The 25,590-nt window shown below is 33.2% G+C and overlaps 1 protein-coding gene across 4 annotated transcripts in view; it reads left to right on the forward strand.

The window, feature by feature from the left end:
* The window catches only part of LOC127731265 (tRNA N(3)-methylcytidine methyltransferase METTL2-like), a 107,536-nt gene that overhangs the window by 68,075 nt on the left and 13,871 nt on the right, over nt 1-25,590 (forward strand). For 3 of the 4 annotated variants that reach the window (XM_052240314.1, XM_052240312.1, XM_052240311.1), the window contains 3 exons: nt 6,366-6,505; nt 8,822-8,928; nt 10,833-10,898. In XM_052240314.1, the coding sequence (XP_052096274.1) occupies nt 6,366-6,505; nt 8,822-8,928; nt 10,833-10,898 (313 nt within the window). The remainder of the gene's footprint in view (nt 1-6,365; nt 6,506-8,821; nt 8,929-10,832; nt 10,899-25,590) is intronic. The other variant, XM_052240313.1, reaches the window with a different exon arrangement.

The following is a 25,590-nucleotide window of genomic DNA, read 5'->3' on the forward strand; positions in this document are numbered from 1 at the left end:
AAAAAACATAATATTTGCATTAATAGCGAAATTTTTATATTTTAATTAGGGACTTTGTTTAATTCATAATCACTTGAACAATTTGTTTAATGATTGTTTCAATTTGTTACATTTGTTATTTTCATGCTTTGATTTAATGTTATGTTTTATTGTAACTTTATTTTTACGCTTTTCAGAATCGTGAAGAATGGGACAGTAGCATGTATCCGGAGGAGTTGTTCCCCAAAAAAGTATCCAAAATTACAGAAATGCAAACCTTTCATCCTGCAGTTAATGAAATTATTGACTTTAAACCAAATTCAGCTCTATCAGCGGGAACAAACGTTTTTCTTTCAGGATATTGGAAGAAAGGACTTGTTATAAACATTGAAAATGATGACAGTAAGGGGAAGGTATATACCTTAAAAGAGCTTGAAAATGACAAAATTCATCAAGTTTCTAAATATCTAATTCGTCCAAATTTGATTTAGACAATTATTTTATGAATTCCATGTCATTTAGTTGGGTCAAATAAAGTCTACTTTTTACTTTGTAATTGAATTATTTTATAAAATGTTTTTTACAATAGGTTTTATTATACAGATATCAGAAGATGTGGCATGAGTGCTAATGAGACAACTCTCCATCCAAGTCACAATTTGTAAAAGTAAAAGTAAAAGTATGTTTGTTAAAGAGATTCATATTCGCCAATAAGACAGCAACTTAAAAACTAGAGATGTATTATCATAATATGATTGCCAATGAGACAAGTCTGTGAAAGAGACGAATACTGGTCATCAAGACAGTAACGAAACGACCAGAGATTAGTATCATACTATGATTGCCTATGAGACAACCTCTTTCCAAGGCTAAATGTCATTAATTCTAATTAACTATAGGTTACCGTATGGCTAACCCCGCAGATATTAATCTATAAGTTAACGCCCAAAGGGTATTAGACGACAATTGAAACGGTCTGATTTATATACAAAACAAAAAACAAAAACAAATGCGGTGTACTTGTCAACGAAACAACTATACACTTAAGACCAAATTTCGTTGGTGTATGCACCTAATTACATTATGACCTTCAACGTGGAGCATTAAATAAGGCTATATAGGACAACACAATAACTAGTGTAAAACAATTCAAAAGACGGCATGATTCATAAATAATACAATAAAAGAAAAACTATTATAAACACATAAAAAACAAAAACCATTGCATTAACCCCATTCCCGTTTCACCATCGGATTAATGGTGTGTTATACCAACGCACTTTATCGTGTCATATACCATCGTACTGTTTCATGCAATACCATCGCATTTCAGCGTGTTATACCATCACACTTTAGCTTGTCAAATACGATCGCATTTTAGCTTGCCGGACCATCGCACTTTGGCGTGTTATACCATCGCACTTTAGCGTGTCTTATACAATCGCACTTTAGCGTGTCATACCATCGCACTTTAGCGTGTCATCTATTTGCACTAAAACAAACAAACAACCATCGTACTTTAGCGTCTAACACCATCGCACTTTAGAGTACCATCGCACTTTAGAGTCCTACATATATATATATGTAAACTTCTCTTCCTTTTCATTATAGGAGATATTTATTCGAATATTTTAAAAACCATTTCGAAACATTATTATTAAGATTTCAAATCGAAATATATTGTTTCTTAAATGAAAAATATTAATATTCAAATCAATATATTACCCTAAATGAGTCAGTGATTATGCAGAATACAGCATTTATGTTGATTGTAATTTTATTAGAAGTTATCAATACTACTTTGTAGGCATAGTTATACTAAAACATATATTACAGAAGTTAGTACCATCAATATTTATTAACAGTTATCACAAATTTTTCAAATGACTTTGATCTTAATAGTCCAGCAGATATTGGAAAAATTTATCACTTTAGGGTAAAAACTTTGCACAGTGATGCTAATGAACATTTTTGTCTAGCCTGCAACTTTTGTCGCAAAAAGCTCAACATAGGGATAGTGATCCGGCGGGGACGGCGGCGGCTGCAACGGTGTTAGCTAAGTTCTTATAAGCTTAATATTTTAGAAGCTAGAAGACCTGGATGCTTCATACTTTGTATATAGATGCCTTATGTTACGAGGTTTCCGTCTGTCATATGTCCATTGTCCTTGACCTCATTTTCATGGTTCAGTGACTACTTGAAAAAAAGTCAACATTTTTTGTAATGCTAATTTCTTTATTATTATGAGTAATAGGATAACTATATTTAGTATGTGCGTACCTTGCAAGGTTCTCATGCCCGTCAGACAATTTTCATTTGACCTCGACCTCATTTCATGGATCAGTGAACAAGGTTACGTTTTGGTGGTCAAGTCCATATCAGATACTATAAGCAATAGGTCTAGTATATTTGGTGTATGGAAGGATTGTAAGGTGTACATGTCCAACTGGTAGGTGTCATCTGACCTTGACCTCATTTTCATGGTTCAGAGGTCAAAGTTAAGTTTTTGAGTTTTGGTCTTTTTTTCTAATACTATATGCAATAGGTCAACTATATTTGGTGCATGGAAATATTTTATGATGTACATGTCAGTCTCGCAGGTTTTATTTGACCTTGACCTTATTTTCACGGTTCATTTCTCAGTGTTAAGTTTTTTGTGTTTTGGTCTGTTTTTCTTCAACTATAAGCAATAGATCAACTATATTTGTTGTATGGAAGGATTGTAAGGTGTATATGTCTGTCTGGCAGGTATCATCTGACCTTGACCTCATTTTCATGGTTCATTGGTCAATGTTAAGTTTTCATGGTTAAGTTTGTTTCTTAGATACTATAATCAATAGGTCAACTATATTTAATGCATACATTGATTGTAAGGTGTACATGTCTGTCTGGCATGGTTCATCTGACCTTGACCTCATTTTCATGGTTCATTGGTCAATGTTAATTTTCTTGGTTAAGACTGTTTATTAAACTATAAGCAATAGGTCAACTATGTTTGGTTTATTGAATGATAGTAATGTGTACATGTATTTCTCGTTTGGTTTATCTGACCTTGACCTCATTTTCTTGGATCATGTTAAGTTTATGTGTTACTTGTAGTAAAGCTTTATATTTAGGACTATCAACATAAAATCAATGGTTAGTAAAGAAGGCCAGACATTTCAGCGTGTGCACTCTTGTTGGATATGATATGAAGCCATGAAAAAAAATCCTTTATGGCCTCCAAATTAAAGATGGATGACCAACATAAGGTACTTGGAATACACTACCATGCACTTAATGAGGTCTACTAGATGCTAGAATTCAGTGCATATTCATATATGGGATCAAATAAAAGCTTATGGTATTAGCTTTCTAAATATTATCAGGATTATTCTCACAATTGAAATACATACCCCTACCCCATGCAAAATAGGCAAAAATGCCAAAAAAGGTCCTTTCGATTGTTAACAAACACCAAAAAAAATATAAACATTGATTATTTGATGTATTCTAATAATTATGGAGGTAGTTGAAATTTTTGGTGGCATTTTTAGGTTTTAAGCACGATTTGTAGTCAGAATATGAGGAAATTGTAAATATATTTTCAAATTTCCAGATTTAGTAAGATTTTTCCTTCTTTTGCCTGTTATGACCTATCTGCTTTTGCTAAAACAGTTCGGTTGATCTCAATTGAAACAAGAATGTTTAATTTTTTGTGGAAACACTAGGCATTGGTAGTTTTAATAGGATTAGGATAAATATTTGTACTTACATGAGCTAAACGAGGGGTGCCATATGTGGTAGGATCTGCTCACCCTTCCAGAGTACCTGAGATCACCCTAAGTTTTTGGTTGGGTTCTTGTTGCTCAGTCTTTGGTTTTCTATGTTGTTTTGTGTACTGTTATTTGTCTGTTTGTCTTTCTCTTTTTTAGCCATGGCGTTGTCAGTTTATTTTCGACTTATGAGTTTTAATGTCACTTTGGTATCCCTCACATCTCTTATACTGCATATGTTGAAAAATATTAACCCTACATCCTAAAAAATTTTCAACTAGAACTGTGAATATTTACAAATGAACAATTTAAATAATTCAATTGAAGTATAATCTAGCAAAAATTAGTAGTAACTATGTACAACATATATATTTGGAAACCATTTGGCTACATGAATATCATTTGTGTAGCCAAAGGTTGGGGACTTTTCAGATTTTCTTAAATTTTGTCATTTATCCTTTTAAAACAAAATATGTATGTTATGTCCAAAACTATTGGCTTTCCCATGTGGAGGGAAGAAATAGATTTATCATTAAGTGCATTATTTTAAGACTCCTAGATCGTTTAAAGTTAATTTTGTTCTCAAAGAAATTAAAAAAACAGATAATTTTAGATTTTTCTGATTTAGAATTGAATGCCATAAATATCCATCTAACATCCAAATGCTTTTGTTAACTCCAATCTTTTGGCATATATGAATGTTTTAATGTATTTTACACTTTTACCTCTTGAGATGAATTATTTTCTCTTAAAAAATCTAATGATAAAGCAAAGAATGTCCGTACCCTTTAAAATTGAGGAAAAATGTAAAAATGTGACTAATCATGGCTTTAATTTTTGCACACATGAACAATAATTTAATCAAACTACTTGCATTTATATCGAATACTTATATAATACAGATTAACAAAAGCCATTTCTGTAGTCACGGGCTTGAAAAAACCCAGAACTTTTCTTGATAAATGTCATTAGTAATTAATGTCTTTGTTACCCAGAACTTATGTTAATACATGTCTTCAGTATTTAATGTCCTTGTCACCCAGAACTTTTCTTGATAAATGTCTTCGGTCCTTAATGTTCTTGTTACCCAGAACTTTCTTGATAAATGTCATTAGTAATTAATTTCTTTGTTACCCAGAATTGTTCTTAATAACTGTTAGTTGTAAGTAATGTCCTTGATACCCAGAACTTTTTTGATGAATGTCTTCAGGTTACACTTTTGTAAATATAGACAATTCAATTTCCAATTGGAACTCCTTTTACGGCTAAAACTGTGCCACTTTTAATATGAAGTTTCGTAAAAAAATATATCCTAGAATGAAAGTTAATATGCACTACAATTTTTTTCAAAGGTCAAAACATAGGGATGTGTGGCATCTTTTCAACATGTATAAGCCCCAACGTCTAAGAGTTTAAACTTGTACTAAAATTCTGTACTACTCCTCCCTTCACTTTGGTTTTCCTCAGAATTCAATTTTGCCGATATCCATGTGTATTTATACTGGTAACATTCCCAAGTTATATTTCTATGAGATGCAACATAGATATCTTATCCGGGAACCAGTACGTAAACAAAACAAAATATCTATGAATATTATATATCTCCCCAAAAGAGTCGTGGTTTGTGAAACAGCTGTATTTACAAAGTGCAACCTTCAGTAATTAATGTCCTTGTTACCTAGAACTTTTCGTGATTAATCTGAGACAGCAGTAATTAATGTCCTTGTTTCCCAGAACTTTTCATTATAAATCTCAATAGTAATTAATGTCCTTGTTACCCAGAACTTTTCATTATAAATCTCAGCAGTAATTAATGTCCTTCTTACCCAGAACTGTTCATTATAAATCTCAGCTGTACTTAATGTTCTTGTTTCCCATTTCATTATAAATATCAGCAGTAATTAATGTCCTTGTTGACCAGAACTTTTCATTTTAAATCTCGGCAGTAATTAATGTCCTTGTTAACCAGAACTTTCTATAATAAATCTCAGCAGAAATTAATGTCCATGTTTTCCAGAACTTATCATTATAAATCTTGGCAGTAATTAATGTCCTTCTTACCCAGAACTTTTCATTATAAATCTCCGCAGTAATTAATGTCCTCGCTTCCCAGAACTTATCATTATAAATCTCAGCAATAATTAATGTCCTTGTTACCAAGAATTTTTTATTATAAATCTAAGCAGGAATTAATGTCCTTGTTTCTAGGAACTTTTCATTATAAATATCAGCAGTAATTAATGTCCTTCTTACCCAGAACTTTTCATTATAAATATCAGCAGTAATTAATGTCCTTCTTACCCAGAACTTTTCATTATAAATATCAGCAGTAATTAATGTCCTTTTACCCAGAACTTTTCATTATAAATATCAGCAGTAATTAATGTCCTTGTTACCCAGAACTTTTCATTATAAATATCAGCAGTAATTAATGTCCTTCTTACCCAGAACTTTTCATTATAAATATCAGCAGTAATTAATGTCCTTTTACCCAGACCTTTTCAATATAAATATCAGCAGTAATTAATGTCCTTTTACCCAGACCTTTTCATTATAAATCTCAGCAGTACTTTATGTTCTTGTTTCCCACACCCTTGTTATGTCACAATGTTTTATTTCAATATTTTCTAGGGTCACCCAGACTACAACCAAGACCGCTGTAATGCATTTGTATGTGATATATCAGATGAGATGTCAGCTACTCCAATTTCTGATAATTCTTTGGATATTGTCACTATAATATTTGTTTTGTCTTCCATTTCACCAGAAAAGTAAGTACAATACTTTTGCATTTCTCACACATACAAATAGCTACTCTCTCCACCTCGTGGCAGAGCGATTGCTAATCTGTCTACACTGATGTTGTGAATTCAAACGCTGCTCATGGGCAGTGTGTTCGATTCCAGTTTTAATTAACTAGAACTGCCAGTTTTGTTCTGTCAGAAGGTTGGTGATTCTCTCCATATACTCTGCCTCCTGCACAAATAAAATGTCATGATATAGCCAAGAGTGTTGAAACCCTAACTATCAATCTTCTCTCTCTCCTCCTCTTTGAGCAGATGTTATGAATTAAAATAGTGTGTTGCACTATCAGTAAACATGCAGGTGAATTCAATGTTTATTTCCCCATTAAAGTTGAAGTAGCAGACATCACCTTCCTCTGAACTAACCTCATTTTTGTCTTGCCTGCAACGAAATTTTGTTGCAGGCTGTGAGACTTATAGATTACATCCCGCGGCGTCGACAGCCTAAACTATTTCTTTAAAGCTTTATATTATAGAAGGTAGATGACCTGGATGCTTAATACCTTTTATGCAGATGCCTTGTGCTATGAAATTTCTGTCCGTCATATGTCCATTGTCCTTGACCTCATTTTCAAGGTGAAGGGAATGCTCGAAAAGTTTTTATACCCCCGCTTTAAAAAAGTGGGGGTATACTGTTTTACCTCTGTTTTACCTCTGTCTGTCTGTCTGTCTGTCCATCCATCCATCCATCAGTCCCTCTGTCCGTCCCGTGAATATTTTTTGTCCCATCTTTCTCAGAAACTACATTACAAGGATTTCTGAAATTTGGTTTCAGGGTTTATATGAGTCAGCTATACCGTGTGATGCATTTTCAGATTCATCACTCAACAACTTCCTGTTTACCTTATACTTTTAATGGGGCGGGGGTATCACTAGTGAGCAGTAGCTCACAGATTCACTTGTTTTTTTTATCTTGTGAAATTCTTACATATTATAAGAAATAGAATATTTATATTTGGTATATGGTTCCTTGCAAGGTCTACATTTTAACAGGTGTATTTCCGTCTTGCAGAATTCATCTGACCTTGACCTCATTTTCATGGTTCATTGGTCAAAGTTAAGTTTTCGTGGTTATTTTTGTTTTTCAGATACTGAAAGCAATAGGTCAACTAAATTTGGTGCATGGAATTTTTGCATGGTGTACATGTTGTCTGGCATTGCTCATCTGATTTTGACCTCATTTTCATGGTTCATTGATCAATATTTAATTTTCTTAGGTTGAATGTTTGTATTTATCTTATGTCAAAGATGTCCATAGATCAGTAACCTAACAACACATTTTTAATAAAAAATAGACATCTGTATAATGGAAAAGAAATCGGCGTCTTAGTGCACCACCCTGTATCCCAAATGAAACTTTTAGTTCCTTCGACCCCCAAATGTTTGTTACATCCTTTCAATTTGTACAAGTTGTCACATGACTGTGTTATTTCATTATGTGAGCACTAAATTTTAGTAGCAAATCAATGAATATTGCCCAGATGACCCTTGTACATCAAGAAAGAGATTTGACTCATCTTCCAATCTTTGTTTGCATAAATAAGCTGCCATGATAGCAAGTAATGCAAGGAACTAACAAGAAATTGCATTATGACAGAAAAAGCAGAAGTACTTTGCCGAAAATTGTTGTGAGGAATGAAGCTTTCATTTGTGCTACAAGGTAGTAGTGCGTCACTTAAAGTTACATACTTGTGGATGAAAATGAATATGAAAGTGAATTTTGTATGGCCTATCTGCTTGAAAATGTATTATTTATGATCTTGAGACAGAAATTTACATCCAGAGTGAATTGTATTCATATTAATCAAAAATTTCATCTATAAAACGATATTCCAGTCAGTTGTATATTGCAGATATCATAATAAAGGCAGCAGTAGTATACCGGTGTTCAAAAGTCATAAATTGATTGAGAGAAAACAAATCCTGGTTACAAACTAAAACCGAGAGAAACACATCAACTATAAGAGGAAAACAAAGGAACAATAGGAACACTGAAGTGCAACAAAAACACATGCCAACATACATAGAAACGAATTATTTGATAACAACTGCCATATTCCTGACTTGGTACAGGACATTTAAAGAAAAATGGTGGGTTGAACCTAATTTTATGGCTAGCCAAACCTCCCGCTTTTATGACAATGTTAAAAAATATCGCTCAAATGACAACACTACGTGACAGAAGTACAGCACAAAAACATAATTTCACTTTTACTACATTGTAGTTAAATAGTTGTCCTCTAACTTGATGTAAAGAAGCATTTGAAGGATTTTTTTTTATAGAATGCAATATGTGGTGAACAGATTGACCAGATATTTAAAACCAGGAGGGACTATTCTCCTCAGGGATTATGGAAGATATGATATGGCTCAGTTAAGGTTTAAACAAGGTATTTGATATTATAACAGTATAAGATTGGATGGGATTACAGGATATATTATTTCCCACATTTTAAGATATAATACTTAATACTCCTCGATAATGCTACTTTTATTGTTGAAATGTTCATGATATATATAGAAACATATATGGGGATAAAATCAGGGTAATTTATTCCTTTAATGTTGATGTGATATCACTGTTATTCATTTCTTTAATGTTGATGTGATAGCAGGATAACAATACAGTAAATGTTGATGTGATATCACAGTCATTCATTTTAAACCCGATATTCAAAGGAAAAAATCGGTTATTGATTTGGAGATGTACGGCTGGCGGGCCGGCTTTCGGCTGCCACATAGTGTCCGTTCATTAACATGTAAACACTTTATTGAAATCTTTTCAAATTAAGTTATGTTGTTTCCTGTGACTAAATGAAGGTCAAGTTCAATTATCACGATTTTAACTGTTCTCGATGTTGAGTTATAGCAAAAGTGATACTTATTATATGATTTATTTATTTTGAGTTATTTCCCTTTGAACAGAAATGGTGTAATTAATAAGTAAATGGATAGATAGATTGTATCTGTTTTATTCATGCAATAGTTTGCACCTTTTATCAAGATAAAAAATATGTGGTAATTATCAACTGACAAAATTATAATTGGAGTGACATATTTATTTGAAAATTTTGTGTTTCCTAAGTGTTGATGATGTAGGACAGTATAAATATAGTTTGAAATTTACTGCTCATTATTATATATTTTGAAAGTAATTACAGATAAGTTTTATAGATTAATATTAATTATTATTATAGTATTAAGGATAAATGATATTTTTGGTGAAAAAAAAAAAATTCTTTTGTTTTTTGGTAAATGTTTTGTGGTAGGTTTGTTTGTTATTCTGTATAAACTAATTTTCTGAAAGGTATATATATATATAAATATATTTTATGGAGCAAACCCCTTTAAGGTAGATGGGGGGGTGTCTAAATTAAAATCCATAGAATTTTTTAATAAATTTGTCAAAAAGTAGTTTATGTCATGCTTTTAACAAAAATATAATAAAAAGTATGGGTAACCGGGTTTTTTTTCGAGCTACAGGTTGTGCAAAATTGTCATATTTTGTATAGATTATGCCTGGAAAACTCATTGTTTTGTGACAAAAAGAAAACTAAACCATAGAATTTTAAGATAAAATATGAGAAGATAGCTCTTATAATATGCTTTCAGTTAAGAAAAAGAAAAAGTGGGGTCAAAGAACTCGTTTTCTTGCTACATCATAGAAAAGATAAATTCATAACACATTCTATTATAAAAGTTATTTTATCTGAGTTATCTCCCCTTATGTTGCAGAATTGAAAAAAAATGAAGAAAAAAAAAAATTCTACTTTTTGTAAAATACAGCCGTAAAATATGATAAAACACATAATTTTCTATATCAACACGAAAAGTCTTACAAATGAATTACATACTACTCTCAAAATTTGCACATTTCAGTAAAGATCTTGACCGATTGTTATCTGCTTTTCAAAATCCAAGATGGAGGAAGACACCTCAGCCACCTTAAGAACTAAAACTTATATTGTTTATTAATAAACATGTATTTAGATTTTTGATTTTGAGCTAAGTTTTCAAGTTGGTCCTAATCGGGGGTCCTAAATTAAAATGTTTGAATTCAACAAAAATTGAATATATGGGGTTCTTTGAAATGCTGAATCTAAACTTCTTCTTTTTTACTTGATCCTGTTTGGGGGTCCAGATTTGCAAATATTGTTTTCATGCAGGACAATCCAGTTTGCTGTCACTCTGACAGCCTCTTGTTTTAATGTTGATGTGATATCACAGTAATTCATTTCTTTAATGTTGATGTGATATCATGAAAAAAAAAATATATTGATTTATTCGTGAACAGGCAGATGTTTATCAGAGAATTTTTATGTTAGAGGAGATGGAACTAGAGCTTATTTCTTTACTCAAGGTAAGTTACCCTACGAATATACTTATTTTGATAGTTTAATTAAAAACTGCTGATTTAATTTTTTTGAGAAAACTTAATTTATCATCCTCCAACAGACAAGGTTGATTTGCTTTAGAAATTCTCTTTAATTAATATCAATGAAAAAAGTAAAAATAACACAAATACCGAACTTCAAGAAAAATTCAAAACGGAAGTCCCTTAACAAAAGGCAAAATCAAAAGCTCAAACACATCAAACAAATGGAAAACAATTGTCATTATATTGACTTGGTACAGGCATTTCCTTATGTTGAAAATGATGGATTAAACATGGTTTTATAGCTAGCTAAACTTCTCACTTGTATGACAGTCGCATCAAATTCCATTATATTGACAACAATGTGTGAACAAACCAAACAGACATAATAGGTAAAAATGTCAAAATTTGGGGTAAAGCAGTCAACATTGAGTTATAATATTAATCACTTTAAAAGAACTATATCAACAAAGAAAAAGCAAAATGAAATATGATTTATAAAGGCAACAGTAGTATACCGCTGTTCAAAAGTCATAATTTAATTAAGCAAAAACAAATCCGGGTAACAAACTAAAACTGAGGGAAACACATCAACTATATATAATAATATAAGAGGAAAACAACGGAACAACAGAAACACTGAACTACAATAAAAACAAACGCCAACATACATAGAAACAGACTGTAGATAACAACTGCCATATTCCTGACTTGATACAGGACATTCTTAGAAAAAATGGTGGGTTGCTCCTGGTTTTATGGCTAGCATAATATTGCTTAAAGTACTTTATAAAAATAAGGAGATGTGGTATGTTTGGCAATGAGACAACTATCCACCAAAGTTTAAATGAAGTGGATGTAAGCAATTATAGGCAACCGTACGGACTTCAACAATGAGAAAAAACCCATACCGTATGGTCAGCTATAAAAGGCCCAACATGAAAAATATGAAACAATTCAATTCAGAAAAATAACGGCCTAATTTATAACAAAACAATTTACGATAAACAAATATGACAGCCATGAACCAACGACAACCACAGAACTACAGGTTCCGGACTTGGGACAGGCACATAAAGAATGTGGCGGGGTTAAGTTTTGCACTGTACATGCAACCTGTTTCATTTGTGCAAAACCTGACTGATAGGATCCCTGTTTTAGCTCAAATTACCAAAAGAGCCAGTGTAAGTTATTGTTATTACCTAGTGCCTCTCTTTGTCTGTTGATGTCATCTGCCATTGTTGTCCGTTAACTTTTACTTGTATCTTCCCTTCTGAAACTACTGGGCCAATTGGAACTTAAGTCTCTAAAATATCTAGTTAAAGATATTAGTCTGATGATCAAGCCTGCCTACCAACATGGCCCACATGGCTAAAATAGACATATGCGTAAAATGCAAGATGTGTCTATTATCTGAAAACTTTATGTGATAGAGAAAATCTGACAGTGCAATCAAATACTGTGTCCATTTTGTCAAAAGTTGTCAAACTACTCTTTATAGGAGTTATTTACGTGAAAATGACGATTTTTACCAACTTCTATGTTAAAAATAGCATTCATGCAGTCAAAACCGAGTTCAAGTAACAAAATTTTGTGTATATATATTACCATACTTGTCAAGAAAACTATCTTAATGAAAATAGCGTAAGTAAATCATTCTGTCATACAAATAGCCTTTTTAAAGGACATATTTAAACTGGAGTTATCTGCATTTGTTCTTAATTATAGTTGAACCAATATCTTTAATTCAAGATATACCTTCTATTGCATATATACAATACAATATTTCACTGTTGGTTCACAGTTCAAAATGAGAGCAATCTTAATCCTTCAGCCACTACCATGACTACAAAGTTACCAGATTCTAAATGGCCATTTTTTCTGAATTTTGTCTAACATTCTGAAAAGAATTAATACTGTTTTACTGTTGTCCAAACGTTTTATTTTAATTCTAAATTTTCCTTAACTTTCTAAATTTGTCTCATGCAGATATGATTTTAGAATAGGTAATACTCAGGATTTGAAAATTGACAATGATTATAATGAGAGTTTAGATTATATGTAATTAACCGAGTTAAGATAATAAGTTTATTAAATTCCTTAAATTAAGCAAGTTAAAAAATGGGAAAGCATTATTGATAAGGTTTGAAGTGAACATTTAAAAAATAAATGTGATTAGGATTTAGTTCACTGTTCAAGATGTACAACCAGTAAATTTACATTTGTACAGCTTATATTTATTTTTATATATGTACTGTTTTATCACTTTAAATACAAAAAAAAACAACATGGGAATTTTATTAAATTCTTAAATTCCATTAAAAGTAGTAGTCATAAGAATTTTCCATGTATTGTAGAGACCATACAAATTGTTGAGTTTCGGTCTTGTACATATTAAAATGAACTCTTGAGGTCCTAGTCAAATCCTATATGTGTGACTAAGATCACATTCAGACAGTTCAGAATATACATTTCCAGAATTTATTCAGATAGAGTTCAGAAAAAATCAGACAAATCAGACAAAAATTAGTCATATCTGAATTCAATGACTTTGTAGAGAGTGCTAGCAAGCACTTTGATTTTAAGGTATACCTTGTATCTTGAAATGTTTAATAGTTGGATAGATAGAAACTTTATTAGCAAGAGGAGATTTCTACAAATCTGTCAACCTGGTGGAAATCATCATTTGAATCCTTATGGGAGTTGTTGCCCTTTAATGAAGATTTTTACTAATTCTTTGTGTTTATGTCTGTATATGTATATGTATATTGTATAACTTCATTTGTTATATGGGTTCCTTGCAAGGTCTACATGTTCGTCAGACAAGGTACTCGATCACATTTCATCCATAAGTGATCAAGGTGAAAGTTACTTGTTAAGGTACGTTCCTCAGATAATATAAAAAAAAGTAAAGTATATGTGGTGTATGAAGTGATTGTATGGTGAACATGTCACCTTGACCTATAATGGTTTACTTTTATAATTTGTAACTTGGATGGAGAGTTGTCTCATTGGCACTCATACCACATCTTCCTATATCTATGTCAGTCTGGAAGGGTACATTTTACCTTGTCCTCATTTTCATGTTTCATTGGTCAATGTTAAGTTTTTGTGTTTTGGTCTGTTTTTAAATTCTATAAGCAATGAGTCAACTTTAAATGGTGTATGTAATGATAGTAAGGTGTACATGTCTGGCATGTCTCATATGACTTTGACCTTCATTGGTCAATGTTAAGTTTTCACGGTTTGGTCTGTTTCTTTGATACTATAAGAAAATGTCAATTATAATTTGAGAATGGAATAATTTTATTGTGTGCAAGTATGTCTGACAAGGTTTTTTTTACCTAGACTTCATTGTCATGCATCTTTTAAAATGTTACAACTAGGTGATACTTGTAGTTAAACCGGCAGGGTTTGAAGCTAAGAAAATAGAGCAGTAGCCAAGTAGGCTACCAAAATTTTTTTTGAATTAGTCCACTTATTAAGGAGTAGGGGCCACAGGTGCACGTCAGGGCGCTTGCCACCTCGCATAAGCGTGGTGCCTTACGGCGAGGGGTTTGTGGGCCGCTTAAGGCCCCTAGAAGCTCTTGGGGTAAATGGTGCTAAATCCTGCATTCTGGCACTCTCCTGGCAGCAAAATTGTGTATTTGAAAGTCATGATTTTATATAGAAAAGTTTTGAAATTTCTAAAAAAAATATGAAATTTCACCATTTAGTTTTTTTTTCTTGGTCTGGTCATTAATCCTCAATTGTAAATTATTTGTTTACCATAATGGCATTTAATCATTGGGTCCCTGTTGTTCCCTGTCATATTCAAATTGTACCAAAAACTAGAGTTGCAGACATGTAATTTTATTTAAACATTAAAACATTCAAAATTCACATTCATATTCATATTCCAGAAGGTCATTGAAAACAGAGAGTTCATTTTCTGATTCATCAGTTTCATCATCAGTTGGTTCATCCACATTAGATGAGTTTTCATCATGAATATCTTGTTCCAATTCAACTTCTGTTTCATCATCCACTTCTGAGATGTCCATCTCAACATTACTAGTAGGTTTTTTTTTTATTTCCCTAATACCTAATGGTTTAGACAGAGGCCTCTAGCTTTGCTTCCAGAAGTGTTCCAGTGCATAATAGAAGAGGGACGAAAGATACCAGAGGGACAGTCAAACTCATAGATCGAAAACAAACTGACAACGCCATTGCCAAAAATAAAAAGACATACAAACAAATAATAGTACAGATGACACAACATACAAAACTAACGACTAAGCAACACGAACCCCACCAAAAACTGGGGGTGCTCCGGAAGGGTAAGCAGATCCTGCTCCACTTGTGGCACCCGTCGTGTTGCTTATGTTATTACAAATCCGGTAAATAGTCTAATTCGGTGGGTCACATTCGTGAAAAGGGAAGGGTATTGTAGTTACGACATAAGGAACATATCCGATATCATCTGTGAAACGGTTATTCCATAACGGTCAACCAAATAGTGATGGCGTCCGTAAAATTTACGAAGGGATGATTTCAACTTCACCATTTGGAACTCTTCATTTAAAAGCTTCCTTGTGAGCAGCAATCCTCTATGAAGGAAATCATGATAGGAAATACAAGCCTGGGAATATTGTATCAATTGGGAGATATATACTCCGTATGCAGGCGCTGCTGGAATGTTGCTACATAGAAATGGAAAGTTCACAATTGGGAAGCTGAAATCATCTCTTTTGTCGTAAAGTTTTGTTTTCAACCGACCCTCATTGTCAATTTCTATATGTAAGTCAAGATATGAGGCAGACTTAACTGTTTCTGTAGTATCCTTTATCTCTAGTTCGATGGGATAGATTAGTTCAACATAGTCACCAAATTTATGGGGATCAAAGTGTTTTACATCTGGAGATTCAAGTTTGATCACAAGAGAGTGGTTCAGTAAGTCATGTCCCATTTTACTCCTTATATTTGTTTTTATCAGTTTTAGGTGTGAGAATCCTCTCTCTGCCTCAGCTGATGAAAGCGACAAAGACAAAATGAGGTCCATAATGGCCAAAATTGTTAGGTGCTTCATCTCCAAATTTAACGTTGAGGAAAACCCAGTCAGGAATTACACCACTTTATATTAAGCTTAAAATGAAATAAAATGATTTTTATTCATCAAATTCATGCATTCTGAACACTTAGGTTAAATTAAAAACAGATGATATGCATCCCTTTTAATATTCATGGCATTTTTTGTATGTTTACTTCAGGTTGATCAAATAGTTGATGATTGATTGATTGTTGGTTGCTTAATGTCCATAAATAGTTGATGAAAATACTTAATAAAAATAAATATAAACCCCATCCCCAATATGATTATAGACATGTGTTGAAAATTTCCCATAAACAAGTTCTAATAAGTTTTACAGCAGATTCCAACGAGTATGAAGCTACAGGTAGATTCTTTGGTTAGCTTCCATGCTAGCTCTACCATGAAAAGATTATTAGGTAATGTACAACAGCCTTTGGGTGGAGTCAGTAGTTAAACAGAGAACCAATCAGAACTAGTGACAGAATATTAACATTGTAAAACTAGTTTTACAAGTCAGTTTAAAAATAAGTTTTAAATCTGAATTTAAAATTTAGTGATAATTATAAGCTAATTCACAAGCATGTTGAAGGTGTGTTTGATTTGACAATTTTATTTCAATCAGTTACTCTGTTCATTTATAAATCCAGTTATGTGTATGTACATTACAATGGTACAATCGATAAAAAACCTGTCATATTCCCATTACATATATAAATCTTTGCTTTTCATATATATTTTCGGGGAAGTGCTACAGAATGTGTAAACATTTATTTGGTGAAATCTTTGTGTTTTAATCTCATCATTCTCCTGTATTTTGTTGTTGTATTGTTTTGATTGATATAAAGTGCTTGCAATGCACCTTGAAAACGTTTGTAATTATTTTTTTAAAAGTACTGAACTGAAATTATGAACTATTGAAAGAATTCAAGCATAAATCAAACTTAAACTGATTGAAACTTTACATGTAAAATCTCATTCTAAATGGTTCCGTTTTTTTCTCTGTGAATCGTGAAAGAATTAATCTGTTTGTTGATTGTTTGCTTTATGTCCATTTGCAAAACTTTCATGCATTTTCAGTACAACATTTGATCGAATTGTAATAGTGATAAAGTTTTGACAAACATTAACATACGCCTTATCTTAGAAAACTGAAATGGGGTAATTAATGTTGATCAACCCATAAAAGTTATTGAATCCCATATGTTACTGGGACTCGCGAACTGAACTTTAACATTACTGTGACCCCCGAACCCCCTGGCCTCGGGTGTGTATGTACTGATTGTAAGGTGTATCTTACCAACTGTAAGGTGTCATCTGACCATGACCTCATTTTCATGGTGCAATTCTCAATGTTCAGTTTTTGTGTTTTGATCTGTTTTTTTCTAATACTATATGCAATAGGTCAACTGTATTTGGTGTATAGAAATATTTTACGATGTTCGTGTCAGTCAGACAGGTTTATTTGGCCATGGCCTCATTTTCATGGTTCATTGCTCAATGCTAAGTTTGTGTTTTGCCGGCCGTCTGTTTTTCTTAAATGTTAAGCAAAATGTCAACTATATTTGGTTTATGGAATAATTGTATGTTTTGTCTGGCAGGAACCGTCTGACCTTAGTCCCATTTCATCGTTCGTTGGTCAATGTTCAGTTTTGCTGAATATTTTTTTTTTCTTAGATACTATAAGCAATAGGTCAACTAAATTTGATCCATGGAATGATTTTAGGTATACATACAAAAAAGAAGATGTGGTGTGATTGTTGATGAGAAAAAGATAGGTAAGTGTACGGCCTACATGTCTGCATACATGTTTGTCTGGCAGGGTTCATTTGACACTGATCTCATTTTCTTGGTTCATTGGTCAATATTAAAGTTCCATGGTTTGGTCTGTTTCTTTTATATCTTAAGTAATAGGTCATTTATATTCGGTGGATTGAAGGATTACATTAATAGTGTATTGTAGGCTTTGTTTATCTGACCTTGACCTCATGTTCTTAGATCATAAATGTTGATGTGATACTTTTAATAAAACTCTATATTTAGGACCATCAATATAAAATCAATGGTCAGCGTTGTAGGCGAGACATTTCAGCGTGTGCACTCTTGTTTTATGTAGGGTTGAAGAGTATTGTTTTGGAAGTTGTGCTCGAAGTATCTCTATAGTTGATAGAAGTTTATGCCCTATGTCCAATAACCAATAATTACCATTTGACCTGCATGGTGATTATATCTATGTTTTTTCTTTAGTTTTTGTACCTTGTTTGATAATAAGAATTCAAAGTTTAAAAAACACCAACCTTGACAAGACTATTGTTTAGAGTTATGCATCATTGTGTATGGTAATGACACTTTTCTGTTATTTTATTATATTGACTTCTGATGTCTGAAACGAAGTTTAAGAAGACTTTGTTTTTGCTCAGTTCTTCTTCTTATTATTATTTTTCTTCCCTCTTCCCTCTTCCTCTTCCGCCACTTTTTTAAATGAACTTGTCCGCACCCGTTCTCCAAAACCGCTTGTCAGATTAACTTATGGTTCTACAATATGTTAGACTAACATGTCTAGTGGTGCAATCAGGGTTTTGTTTGTGCAATGAGGTTTGTAAAGGGGTACTTTGAGGGGCAAAAAGAAAGGAGGGTTTTACTATAGAACCCTATGGGATTTTACTTTAAAATTTTTCAAATGATTATAGATTGAAAACCGTTTGTGAAAGACCCAATATTTTTAATTAAAAATGTTCTAAATGATCAAGCACATTAAATGAAACAAAAGGTTAGTCCTCAGGGGTTATCCCCACCCCCTGCCATTTGAGAAAAATTAAATATCTTCTAAGGGGTCAAGATCCCCACCCCTAAACCATATATTATTGTGGTTTGTCATAAAGCACATCAAATGAAATACAGGGTTAGTCCCCAGGGGTCACCCCCACCCCCTGCCATTTTAGAAAGTTCTAATATCTTGTAAGTGGTAAAGATCCCCACCCCTAAACCATATATATTCTGGTTTATCATGCGAAGATGGTTTGAATGATATACAGGGTTAGTCCCCAGGGGTCATCCCGACATCCTGCCATTTGAGAAAGTTTTAATATCTACTAAGTGGTCAAGATCCCCACCCCTAAACCATATATATTGTGGTTTGTCATGATAAAGAACATCAAATGAAAAACAGGGTTAGTCCCCAGGGTCACCCCCACCCCCTGCCATTTAAGAAAGTTCTAATATCTTGTAAGTGGTCAAGATCCCTACACCTAAACCATATATATTCTGGTTTGTCATGCGAAAATGGTTTGAATGATATACAGGGTTAGTCCCCAGGGGTCATCCCGACCCCCTGTCATTTGAGAAAGTTCTAATATCTTGTAAATGGTCAAGATCCCCACCCCTAAACCATATATATTCTAGTTTGTTATGATAAAGCACATCAAATGAAATAAAGGGTTAGTCCCCGGGGGTCTACCCCACTCCCTGCAATTTGACAAAGTTCTTATATCTTTTAAGTGGTCAAGATCCCCAACCCTAAACCATATATATTCTTGTTTGTCATGATACAGTCCATCAAATGAAATAAAGGATTAGTCCCCAGGGGTCACCCCCACCCTCTGCCATTTGAGAAAGTTCTAATATCTTGGAAATGGTTGAGATCCCTCCCCTAAACCACATATATTCCTGTTCGTCATGTCACAAAGAATCCAATGATATATAAGGTCAGTCCCCAGGAGTCCCCCCGCCCCGATGATCTAATATCTTGTAAATGGTCCAGATTCCCACCCCTAAACCATATGTATTCCTATTCGTCATGTCAAGAAGATTTGAATGATATATAGGGTCAGTCCCCAGGGATCACCTCCACCCCCTGCCATTTGAGAATGTTCTAATATCTTGTAAATGGTTGAGATCCCCACCCCTAAACCATATATATTCCTCTTTGTCATGTCACAAAGATTCGAAAAATATATATAGGGTCCCCCCACCCCCAATGATCTATTATCTTGTAAATGGTCGAGATCCCCACCCCTAAATCATATATAGTCCTATTCGTCATGTCAAGAAGGTTTGAATGATATACATGGTCAGTCCCCAGGCATCACTAATGCATATAACTATACAGGACCAAATCAATTTTTACTGGACTTTGTGATGTCAGGCGACTCTGGGAATGACGAATTATGGGAGCTTCGTTTGGGAGACTTCGTAACAGCATCCTGTTACAATCATTTCTTGTTTTTTATGGTTTCTCTTTCATGAATACTCGAGTACTTCAATAAGCATGAATAAACATAGCATAGAATGGTAAGACATTTCATAAATATGCTCATGTTTCATTTAGTTACAATGCGGTTACGATAATGTTGAGTGGAATAAATATAAAACACCATGATCTAGAGAAAAAGGATTAAAAGTAAATAATCCACAACACTCTAAACAGATAATAAAAGATTGATTAACATGAACCAAATCAAAGATCAGTGATGGACTCGAGTCTTTCAAAAGCTTTACTGGTGTCCCAAGTCATGTTAGTACATGTTAAGGTTCCTCATTACAAATGGACAAAAAACGGATGTTATTCCACTTCGAAAATTACTCAGAGTACAAACACATCTACTAGTAATATAAAAGTAAATGCATTTTATGTTTATGAAAGATAAAATATTTTTTGGAATTCGATTGACATTTTTATTCATTCTTCATATAACTGCAAAAAAAAATGAATTGCATTTGATACTGTCCACTCAGATACACCCTTTTAAATCACCTATAATATTTGTCTATATCAATGGTCCCCCTAGATGCATAAAAAGGCATACGAAAATAAGGTGTGGTATGATTGTCAATGGAACATCTCAACCAGAGACCAAATAACATAGAAGTTAGCAACTATAGATCACTTTACAGCTTTCAACAATGAGCAAACCTTATACCGAATAGCAAACTATAAAAGACCCCGTAAAAGAATTTAAAATATTCTAAAATTCATAAATTATTTCTCTATAATTCTGAATTCATATTGCAATACTTTGTTAGCAACACATGTAAATTCCTAATGAAACAAATTTAATCAAACATCTAGTATATTTAATTTTGTGATCAAGATTTATTTCAAGCTGAGTACAGGATATAATTGTCAAAAATCACTTTCATCATCATCATCATCATCATCATAGTTAATTGGACTATGTTTGAGTGCTGCTTCAGCTAATATTTCCATCGGATTTTTTTTGTGGTGATTTTGATTCTGGTTTCACACTCGCGTTAATATACGAATTACTGGTAGGAAATCCTTGTATCTGGGGGTTGAATGTGGAAGACATTTGCCCGGAATTAACATTTGGAAAGAAAGGCATTTGATGATACATTGGATATAGATAGGGATACGGAAACTGAGGTTGAGGTTGTGGTTGACACATGGGGAAAGCTACTTTGGCGGTCTTCATGTTTGTAGAAATGTCATCATCATCAATTTTCAGGTTTCTTTTGACGGGATTAACCTGGAAATTTTCTCTTTTCTTATTAATGGAATTAAGTGCTTCTGTAAAATCCAAACTGTCTCTTCAATTTTCAGTTGGTGTCTCACCTTTAAAATACGTTTTTAAGGCAAATAAGTCCCTCATCAGTATAGAACCATCAATATATTTTCTAGGATTCGAAGCTCTTAATCTCTGCCTCATATTGCTGATAAAATCATGGTTTCTAGTCAGTGCGTATGTCTCTAGCATTTTCTGCTCCTCTGTCAGTTTTTTTCATTTTCTGCTTGAGTTGTCCAACCTCTCTTTGTTTTCTTCTTTTTTCGATTGTGTATTCAAGATGCTTGTCAACCTGACCACAGTTACTTATTGACATGCAGGACAGTTTTGCGCAGGGTTGGTTGTTTTTGTTTCCATCTGCCTTGTGCCCTGTTTCATGGCAATTTGTACATCTTCTTGCTTGGTCTTTGGCCTTTTCTACTAGAGTCATTGTATTAAGTTCAGCTTTTGAATTGTCCAGCTGGCGTTTAGGTGAGTTAATTGCTGCTTTGTTGGCGTCTGAAATTTTGCCCATACTGGGCTTTTCTGCAGGCTTTTGTTTGGTACTAGCTGACAACTAACACGACTCACTTACATATTTCAGATAAATTAATGCATTTTGTAACTGTCTTTTTTTTGCCTAACAGCACACAAATGTTAGCCTCTTTAAACATTATTTTTATATCTTCATTAACACGAATGCATCTCAAACTTTCAATAGTATCAAATCCATTTTGCCTAAATACTGACGAAAACGATTGAAATTCTTGACCAATTTGTATCAAGAACTCTTCAACACTTAATCCATCCATTATCAATTGAAACATTAGAATGAAGCACACAAAAAGTCATGTGACAAATGAGTTAACAAAAGAGAAGTCACATAGTAACTCAGGTAACAGAAAAGTCGAATGTGGGGCTAACTGCATGCTATTCATGTTCTACACTTACCTATTTTGAAAGTATGAATGGCATATCTATACATTTGTCTGGGGCCATATGCAGGTTACTCAAATCAGATTCTACTAACATTTTATAAAAGACAAAATATTTCAAATTTAAATCATATATTAAATTGATATTTATTTCCAAATCTCATGAAGAAAAAAAATAAACATATAGTAACATTACAATTTCAATCCACTAACGATGTTTTCAGCATCAGCTCTTTCAGCTGCTTTTACTCCTAGAAGATGAGTTTGAATAATACCTTGAGAACATGATCTGGCAAACCACATTTCCTGTCCAAGAACAGCTTTATCAGTAGATCCATCACCTATGACAGTTATAAATTTGGCCTGTGACAAGACTTTTTCTATATTTTTAAACTGAACTTCTGCCATTGACTTTACGAATGCTTTGGCTGAATTAGTGTTGCGTTACGTTTCACCGATACTTAATCCTTTCATCTCACCAACCTCACATGACCAAATAAAATCAGTAATCGGACGATCATGTAAAACAATTGAGTGGCATGTGCGAAACATTTTATCAAGCTTGTTGTATATATCTTTGTTTAGGCTTGAAATTATTTTTCTTGCATCAGATTGCTCAACTGGTTGGCCTTATTAATTTCTATTTCTGCAGCTTTTTTGTGTAGTTTAGAGGCCTCATGCTTGACAATGCTATCCAGTTTATACGACTTGCAACCAATTGTAAAAAATTATCATAACCCTGGGTAGAATAGTAAGCGCAGATCATACCATTTTCAATCGAGTCGGACAACCATGGCCTTTCTTGTTGCCATTCCTTTTGAAATTGTCTCGACCTTTTAGAGACATCGTAACTTTTGTAATATTTTGTTCTGTCTTGTTCGCCTTTCCTTTTCGGCGGTGCGGGGTTGGTAAAGAAAGAACTCAAATTGGTCTGGCGAGACATTTCACTGACCGGATATTATGATTGCAGTATCATAATTGCAAAATCGGGAGAAGGGTGTAAAATTTCCGTACGAGAAAAAACAACAGGGACAGAAAAATTTTCATCTTTAGATCAATCACTGCTTAACTTTATTCATCATTTTATTAAAAATAGAATAATCACAAAAGTTTAATTACGCAAGGTGAAGTATTAAAATTGAAAATCATGCCATACTTCCGTTTTGTGTCAGTCGGCTGTTCCGATTAACTGGTTAAATGGAACAGCCGAAGGACACCAAACGGAAGTGCACCGAATACAGGAGTACTATTTCCATATCAAGAAGCAGAAGCATGCGCAAAATTTTAGTGAACAAAGAAATATATTGTTAAAATTTATGTTTTTTTAAATTTTATTTACACTGAAAAATTGGGCGACGAAATTGGATTTTTATATTGGCCCACACTGGAATTTGATATTCACTCGTCAAGTGGGCGACAGAGATGTAATTTTTATTGGCCCACACAGATATTTACTTGCCAATGGCGAGTGGGCGACCGCTAATTTCAAACCTTTCTTTAAGACTTTCAACATTAAATCAAGTATTGTCAGTAAGGTAGGCGAGACATTTCAGCATGTGTACTATTTTTTTTTTTTTGCTTTACAGTTTTCAAAGTACAAACTGAATCAGCCACAAGTTCTTTATCTGTCATTTACAATTGCCGCATCGTGCCAAACTTTGTTGACTTCTGTCAGGATTAAATACCGGGGTTTGTTTATTAAATAATACCTCATATTTGACCATATATTGTTTTCATCGGAATTTGTTTGCTTTACAATTTTATTGTGAGTTTAGGTTGTCAATATCGGCGTCAGTTTCTACAGAACTAGTTGAAAACAGTTGCTTATCAATGTTTTTAAACATTCGATAAGTTCTGCAGAACATTCTACATTTGTATGATTAAGATTTGACAAATCATGATGCAAATATGTAGATGAACTTTTTCTTTTACTGTATAATGAATTCATTTTTGTCGAGCCTCCGACTTTAGTCTCAAAAGCGAGACATAGCGATACTACATTCCGTCGTCGGCGGCGTCCACAAATATTCACTCTGTGGTTAAAGTTTTTGAAAATAATAACTTTCTGAAACTTTCCTGGATTTCTACCAAACTTGGACAGAAGCTTGTTTATGATGATAAGATAGTATCCAGAAGTAAATTTAAAAAAAAAAATGTTAATCCGTATTTTACTTATAAAGGGACTTAGTTTTCTGCCAGTTAACATTACATTCACTGTGTGGTTAAAGTTTTTAAAATTTTAATAGCTTTCTTTAAAAATCCTGGATTTCTACCAAACTTGGACAGAAGCTTGTTTATGATCATAAGATAGTATCCAGAAGTAAATTTTGTAAAAAAAAATCCTGTTTTTCCGTATATATCTTATAAATGGACTTAGTTTTTCTTCCATTTAACATTACATACAATCTGCAGTTAAAGCTTCTTTTAAACATTTATTAGATTCATAAACCATCCTGGATTTTTACCAAACTTGGACAGAAGCTTCTTACATACAAAAGATAGTATCTAGAGGAAAATTTTTAATAATTATTTCCCAATTTTTGTTGAGCCTTGGACTTTTGTCGCAAAAGGGAGACATAGCGATCCTACATTCCGTCGTCGTAGACAACAGCAAAAATAGACGAGATACTGTGTTCCGCGGAACCCTAACGAATTTTTTAAATGGAATTATTTCAAAACATTTCTAGAAAATATTCAAACAATTGTGATTTAAGTAACTAACTTTTTGTCTTATAGACTTTGTGACCTTCTGTCTGTTTACGGAATCAAATATATCCAGTTATCTTTCAATTAACCATTTGTCAGAATGATTATTAATGAGTGTGACAGCATAATTAATAATTTAGATGACAACACATCTCTACACTCTGCCCCAGGGGCATTATGTTTTTCGGACTCTGCGTCCATTCGTTCGTTCGTCCGTCCGTTTGTCCGTCCCTCCGTCTGTCCCGCTTCAGGTTAAAGTTTTCGGTTAAAGTTTTTGGTCAAGGTAATTTTTGATGAAGTTGAAGTCCAATCAACTTGAAACTAAGTACACATGTTTCCCATGATATGATCTTTCTAATTGTAATGCCAAATTAGAGTTTTGACCCCAATTTCACGGTCCACTTAACATAGGAAATGATAGTGCGAGTGGTGCATCCGTGTACTATGGACACATTCTTGTTTATGAA

The sequence above is a fragment of the Mytilus californianus genome, unplaced genomic scaffold (assembly GCF_021869535.1).
Source record: "Mytilus californianus isolate M0D057914Y unplaced genomic scaffold, xbMytCali1.0.p SCAF_2, whole genome shotgun sequence".
In the NCBI taxonomy this organism is placed as follows: domain Eukaryota; kingdom Metazoa; phylum Mollusca; class Bivalvia; order Mytilida; family Mytilidae; genus Mytilus; species Mytilus californianus.